The 7,660-nt window shown below is 47.1% G+C and overlaps 1 protein-coding gene across 3 annotated transcripts in view; it reads left to right on the top strand.

Moving 5' to 3' along the window:
* The first annotated feature begins 202 nt into the window (after positions 1-202).
* The window catches only part of TMEM255A (transmembrane protein 255A), a 50,878-nt gene continuing 43,420 nt past the window's right edge, over positions 203-7,660 (top strand). For all 3 annotated transcript variants that reach the window (XM_066357049.1, XM_066357048.1, XM_066357047.1), the window contains exons 1-2: positions 203-419; positions 6,917-7,059. In XM_066357049.1, coding sequence (XP_066213146.1) covers positions 362-419; positions 6,917-7,059 — 201 coding nt within the window. In that variant the 5' untranslated portion in view covers positions 203-361. The remainder of the gene's footprint in view (positions 420-6,916; positions 7,060-7,660) is intronic.

Here is a 7,660-nt window from a genome sequence, read left to right as displayed (position 1 = left end):
CCTCCCCCTCTCTATCTGCGCAGCCTTGGCCCCAAGGGGCTGAAAGGGCTCCCTGTCTGGCTTCGGAGGCTGGGAGGTGTATAACTAGGATGGGGAGGCCGAGGGGGAGGGAGGGGGTCTTGCGCAAGCGCAAGCCGCTGCTGCCGCCTCCCGTAGCAGAGGGAGGCAGAAGAGGAGGGAGGGAGGAGAGGGGAAGGGAGGAGGAGGCGGCACTTGGGCTGCAGCGCTCACACAGAGGCAGTTTCTCTCAGCTCTAGGAGAGGAGGAGAGCGGCTGCCGCGGAGTAAGATGCTCTGCGGGGCGCCCTGAGCCGGGCGCTGGGAGCAGCTTCGTTGGCCAGGGCAACAGGGCAGCTTTCACCATGCATCAGTCCCTGACTCAGCAGCGGTCCAGCGACATGTCCCTGCCAGATTCTATGGGTAAGTCTAGCTGCCCTTCTTAGGGGTGGCGGCAGCGAGAGGTGAGTACGCTGCCCTCTGGACTGCGAGCACCCTGGCCGCCTGGAGAGCCGGGGACGGGAAGCTGAATAAGAAGCAGGTCAAGCGCCCCAGCGTCTAGGTCTTGGACCAGAGCTCCAGGGGAGCGGCCCAGCGGGGGCGGGGGCGACGTTCTGGGGTTGGAGCGCCCAGCTTGCGTCGGAATCTCCCTGCCCGGAGTGCAGGTGTGAGCGTGTTTGTGTGAGTGTGTCGACAGACTTGCAGACGCTGGTAAAACCCAGCTGTCTTGCTATGAAAACACTTCCCTGCAACCTGCGCCTTCGCTTTCCATTCGACGCTCCCTCTTTGCAAAGTCCGCGTCACTTCTAAGAGCTCAAAACTAACGATAATTAGAAGCAGGGTCCTCGCCCCCTCCCAGCTCTGTCGAAGCTGCCCTGAAATTCCGAGCTGTAGTGTGTGGGGGCTAACTTGCACCTCGCTAATGGGGGGGTTGCGCAAGCCTGGGGGTTGGGAGGGTGGGAGAAGAAAGGAGAGGGGCTGGCGGGAGGAGAATTCTTACCCTGAAGAATCACTCAAGACAGCGCAGCCCTGCCGTCTGCAGTGGCAGGATTAACGGTCCTTAAATTTGGTTCTTATTCTGCTCCAAATACACGAAATATAATGTGCGTGAGTGTGGGGGGTGGGGGACGAGTGAGAGCGCGAGAAAGAAAAAGCGAGCATGAGCCCGCTCATCTTTCTGAAGTCGAGCTTTTCCTCTCTGGGTGGAATAGAGGGGGAGGGGGGACCCACTAGCCTGATTTGGTTCAACACTTCTCATAAAAACTGGGCGACAGCTACCTGCGAGCACCAACTTGGCTGCCCCTCGAAGATGCTTTCTGGTACTTAAAAACAAAACACAAACCCAGTCCTCCTCAGTTGTTAGGCACCTTCCCAAGCGCTATGATGTCACTGGGCGGAGAAATTAATTTGGAGCCCAGGAGAGCGGGAGGAGATTGTCAAACCATGAACCCACCTAATCTTAAAATTCGCCTCGGATACACTGTAACCAGATCGTATTCTCTCTCTTTCCAACATACTTTGAATTCTGCAAATCCCTCCGTCCTGAATTCCTACCGTCCAGTCCGCTCAGGTCTTCTCCGAAGAATTTGCGGGAACATCTAGAGGGGAGGGGCGGGACGAGGGTTGCAGCCCCTCCGTGAGCTCCCTATTGCCATCAGAAACTCGGTCTGCACACAGAATTCGTTCACCGAAGAGGCCCCAGAAAGTATAGTCTCCTGGATAGTGGAAAGATTAGTATTTTTATAGGTTTTGCATATTCAATATAAGAATTTGTTCTTTTTTTAAAGGGCGTAGGTATTTGCAACGTGGTACAAATGAGGTCAAGGAGTCGGGTCCGAATCAGACCCCAGCAGTACCAGCCTCACCCCCCACCCAGCTCTCCCTAACACGCACTCACACGCTCACGCAATGCACTCCTCGCCTTGGCCAGCTGTGGCGCCAACGCTGTCCTGGCTCGCGGACGCTGGGCAGCTGCGCTGGAGGGCTGGGTGGGGGGTGGGGAGAAGAGTGCGCGAGTTGCGCAGCACCCTGCCTGCAACCACCACAACCACCTGCAAAGCAGGCCCCGCGAGGCTCCATCCGCCTGCGAGGGAGTTGGCAGGTTAGTAGCCCAGGTCTTAAATCGTTGCTGCTTGGCACACTGCTCTGTGGATTGGGGGGACAAAATGAAGAGATGCTTTCTTGGGCTCCCAGGGGCCCTCAGCCAATCTTGCGTTTCCTGAAAGGTCTGCGCAACAAGAAGCTGCGTGGCTTCGTCCAGACACTGCGGGAAAGAATCATGGATCTCTTATGGATGCGGAAGTCAGTTCTATGCATCCCTCTTTGGAAAGTCCGCAGACCCAAGGCGTGAGCAAATTCCTGAGGGGAGTGATAACCCTGGGTTTCCACACTTTGGACAAGGGAGTCTCCCTGGAGTTCCCTGGTGCTGGTTCTGTGCGGCCCAGGCCTGAATCCGCGTCCAGGCTGCTTAGGAGCTACTCCCACTCAACTCAGCGCTGGCAACACCACCTTCCTTTGCTTGGGGGAGTGGAAGGGGAGTGGGTGGGTTAGTGTTTCAGCCCCCAAGAGCAACATTTCTGAGGGGATTCCCCCTTCAGGCTAGACACAACCGCAGCAAAAACAATAAAATTTAAAACACAGACACACTGAACCAAGGTGCCTGCGCTATACGCTTACTGGCTGTCTGAGCATTAACGCTTAGTCCAAAGCTTGGAGCGCAGCAGGTGTTTGGCAATAGAAAAATGGTAATTTGACTCCAGCGCCCCTTCGCCCCTCCCAGCACCCCTTCTCCTTTTTAGCAACACTGACCCCAAGCGCTAAGGCATCTCTACTACAGCAGGGCACTCCTTCCCTCCCAGATAACACAATCGCAATTCACCAGTGGCCTTGGGTGTCTCTGGTCAAAGATTGTCCAGAGGGGGGGGGTGTGGATTTCAGTGTCTCCAAGGAAATATTTGGGAACTTGGTAGAGCCTTGAGGCTCTTCTGTGGGGAGCCACCTGTTTCCACAGATGCTCAAGGCTGGGACCTCCTAGGACCCTCCCTGTGTGGCAAAGCTGACTAAGGTAAGGGAATCCTAATCAGTTCAAAGATCAGCCTCAAGAATCAGTCATCAACAACATAGTGAACAAGACAAGATGCTGGGTCCTTATTCTCCCTGCACTCGGATTACACACCTTCTAATCAAGAGGGTAATCAAGACCATGTACAAGGTAAAACACAAATGAGCAGAGACAATCATACTACCTGCTGGCAACTCACACCTTGTTTCCCATCAGATATTTTATCCTGAAACGTGGACATCATATGGGTTATGGACCAGATTCACAATTACAATGATAATTGTAGTCATTATAATTAATACACTTATTGAGTAAGATATCTAGGAACATAATGAGGTCATGAAATAATGAGTGATTCCAGTAAAGTGAGCTTGGTCAAAAAACAACAACAACAAACAAACTTGGAGGAGGAGGTGAGTTTTGAGCAGGTTTCAGAGGAAGGGAGGGACCAAGATTCAAAGACTGCAGTGCAGGGTGGGGGCGGCTCTGACCAGGAGGGGAAACCCCGGACAGGGAGAGCTGGCTCTATTTGGAAGGATAGAGACAGCAAATAATTGGGCACTTTTAGCGCTGACCATCCTGGTCCTCAGGAATCTGGGTTGGAGGTGGGGCGCTGCAGAGAGGGAGGGCCGCAGTAGCTCTGCAGGGAGGCAGCAGAGGGTGGGTGGTGGAAGGGGGCAGGCAATACCAGTGAGGGGATTCAGACTCGCCCAGTGCTGTTGGTGACAGGGGTGGTTGTTTCCAAAACAGAAGTAGTCTGGGCACCAAGTAGACAGGCTAGTGAGTGAGAGATATTGGGGTTGTGGCGATAACTGATGAGAAGGCTTTTGGTTCTGGGATCCCTCAGTGTACCCTATTTAAAAAAAATCAGTTCTGTGAATGTAACCCACATTTAGTCACACAATTCCCACCCACTGTGGCCTTTTTTATTAGAAAGAAAGCAGTTCTTAGATGTGTCCTCTTGTTTATTCAACAATTATTGCTGCTCACTAGGTATAGAACATTGTGATAGGCAATGTTTTCAAGTACCTGCTGCTTTATTTAAGTACGTCCTGGTGCCTGAGGTTTTTTGATATGTTCATTTACTAAACAAAATCGAAGCAGCTGTTTCTGTGTTTACAGGAACATCTAAGGCAGGTCTCAAATTGTTCCCTTACAAGAACAGGGCTCTATGTCTTTCCAAAATAAAATAACCACTAGGAAAACATCTTAAGCAGGCACAGTGAGTTAGTTGCCTGTTGGCAGCCCAGGCAACAACTTCAGAGAACAAGTGTGTTGTGCTCTATGTAGATGTAACTTTTAGGTCAAATTGACATGAAAGATAAATGGAGGGATGATTCTTCACTTTTCAAAAGGATTCAGCCTCAGTATTCCTTAAAATTATCCACTCCCCAATTACAACTATTTCATTTTTTACAAGTGTGGTCCTTATAGTGTAAAATAAGGGGTGACATGGGGAGGAGGGGACAGACAATAGATATTCAAACTAATGGTGGGAGAGTTGGATTAAGAATTTTACCCAAAGCAAATCCTATGTAGAGGCAAAGCCCTGGTGGAGCTTTAGGATCTTTGTCGGGGTTTCTCAGCTGACTGGATCTTCAGTCCAGGTTCTAAAGCAGGAAAAAGAAATAGATTTTCAACTGACACCATGTGGTTTGCTGAGTCACTTTTCTGACGGCTTTTGTGCTTTTAAGAGTTAGAGTGATATTTGCAAAGGAGACCCAAGAGCTGTAAATAGGAAGGAGCAGACTAGTGATACAAAAAATATATATATCAGAAAGACCGTGCACACGTACACTCTTCCAATTAAGTCACTAAGGTTACATGTGAGGTGTTGAGAGACTTTCATGTGTCACAAAGAAACCCTTGGTGTATCCAAATGTTTTTCCACTCTCTTTTGCCAATTTGGGGCAGAAATAGTATGAGTGACAATGGACAAAGTCTGACAAGAATGGGAGGTGATGTTGGTAAGTTTAGGTTTTAAAGCCCCTCTGTGGAACCAATGCAAAGATTCACTGAGAAGTATCTATCATCAAATAGACATAGGGACCCTGGTTTAGAAACTCATTTAGCGTTCCTCAAAATCAAGAGGAAATATAACTAATGTTCAAGGTAAACAGATGAAATAAGTCCTGCTCTCCCATCCCCACCACTTGCAGTCTAGCTTCTCCCAACTTCTTCATCTTGTTTACCACCTGTCAGCTTGCCATTTGCGTCCCAAATAGCCCTCTCACAAAAAGTGCCGAATGTCACAGGTGTCTCTAGTGGTCCTTTCTGTTTTTCTGTGGAGGCTGGATTTAGGCTTCAGTTCCCAACTCTCTTCACTCTCCTTTCTGGGTATAATAGGGCGCTTTAGTATGTGGGTGCTTATAAACGCTCATGCCACTTCTACATTTCAATGTAAACTACAATAGTCTTCAACTAATATCTATTAGAAATAACCCTGATGAGTCACATCCCTCACTTTCGAGGTTGACGTCAGGGGAAACCACCAGCCCCTCCCACCTCTCTTGTAGCCTTGCAGGGACTGCATTGGGGAAAACAAGATGGATAGTGGGGCTAACCCGGAGAGGCACTCTTGACGGTTTTCTTCCCTATAGGAGGAAATGTCTGCTGGGGGTTGCAGGCTCACCGACCGCCCCTCCCTCACCACCACAAGGCCTCTTGAGTCCTACTGCTTTTCCCCTTCCCTCCACCCTTTCTTCTTCCTTTCTTCACTCCTCTCTCCCCTCCCTCTTAGTGGTGCAGTCTGGGCAGCTTCAATCAGCAGCTGTTTTCTGAAGCTGCAGTGACGCCTCCCCCCATGACAGGTCCTATGAACAGATCCAAGTGACCTTTCTAGGCCCATAAATGACAAACAAGCCACTAGGTGGTCAGCCCCATCAGAAGGTTCCCCACTGCTTCATCCTCCTCACTAGAGAACTAGACTTTCATTGGATAATCCGCCCCGGTATTCCTGTTGAGAGTCTGTCTCCCGGCCAGAGAAATGCATGCAGACTGTGGAGCAGTGCTTGATTCCTTAAAGAAAAATTAAACTGAAAGGCAGGTCTAGATATCATTTTTCTATCTGATTTAATAAGCCTGTTTTCAAAAAAAAAATTGGTTTGTGCTATCATGTCTGATAAGCACTGAGTAGAAGAATGGGCTTCTCTTTATTGATATTTATGTCAACCTCACTCACATAAGCTTATATGTGTGTAAATTATAATCCTCCCCACCTACCTCCCCCAATACATATCTTTGCAGACTAATGGCCTCCAAACACTTACTTTATTACACGCATTTGTTATATGAAAAATCTTGCCAACACACCATTTTAAATTTTATACATGAGGTGGCAAATGTCAGAAATAAATGAAAAAAAAAATCCCAGTTCCTAGCTTGTTTCTGATATTTACACTGAAAATGAAATTTTATATCTCCAGTGTATGAAAAAAAAAATAACCTTTCTTAGTTGCACATTGCCTTTAAAATACTTTCATTTAATACCTTCACATGTACACTTCCCATTCACTATATGCCTTATAATTTAGCCTAAAGAACACTCTACTAAATGCATGTGACACATATTTTATAGAATGTCAAAAGCACAAAAATGTGTTGTTTTGTCTTTATGTAACTGATAAGGTTTCTTCTGTTGTTTATTTTCAAACTGGGAATATATATATATTATTGTCAATGTGGCACGTGAAACCACCAAAAACATTAAAGCTCCACTTCTTCCCCATAATGCCACTCCCCCAAATTAACCCCAGCTACCAGTTAGGATAGGAAAGGAAAACCTTCCTAATGATTTTTTAATTTGAGTTCAATCCTTCCTCAGTCTAAATGAGCAATTTCAGTTTCTGTGTATTTCCAGGAGCCTTCAATCGGAGGAAACGAAACTCCATCTACGTCACAGTGACTTTGCTTATTGTATCTGTGTTAATTCTCACGGTGGGCCTTGCTGCAACCACCAGGACCCAGAATGTGACTGTCGGAGGTTACTACCCAGGAGTTATTGTAAGTATAAAAGGCATAGATGGGTCGCAGTAGCTTGGTGATTGCAGACATTTGTGTTCTACTCTGATGGTTTTCAATTCAGGTTGAGTTTCTAGCATTTGCTCAGTTTTCCTTCTTTACATATCTCTATATTTATATACAGAAACAACTTTGAGCCCATGAAGAAGAGTACTGGACTAAGACTCTCCATCCCTAACTAACAGTGTAATCCTGAGCAAGTCATCTCACTCTTTAGGATCTAAGTTTTCTGGTACAGGAGATGTTACTAAGTAACAGTGTTAACCTTAGGCTAAGGTGCTTTCCTCTTTGGGCATCTGCTTTATAATATATAATAGAAGTTTCCTAATCTTACCTAAAATCTGAGGACCCTGGCCTCTTGACACTCTGTGACCAAAGGCATTTATCTCCAAAGTAATCTTGTATTCCTATCAGGAAAAATATGTGGAATATTCATTCCTTAAATATGTGTATTTATTAATCTATAAATTATGTACATGTTTATAAAACATACAAAATGAAAATTTAAAAATTAGATAAAAGTGAAATCAACAATATTTTTAAAAGATATTATTCATTGGTTTTAAAGAGAGGAATGGGGGGG

The sequence above is a fragment of the Saccopteryx leptura genome, chromosome X (genome assembly GCF_036850995.1).
Source record: "Saccopteryx leptura isolate mSacLep1 chromosome X, mSacLep1_pri_phased_curated, whole genome shotgun sequence".
Classification (NCBI taxonomy): Eukaryota; Metazoa; Chordata; class Mammalia; order Chiroptera; family Emballonuridae; genus Saccopteryx; species Saccopteryx leptura.
This window is presented reverse-complemented; position numbering and strand designations above follow the sequence as displayed.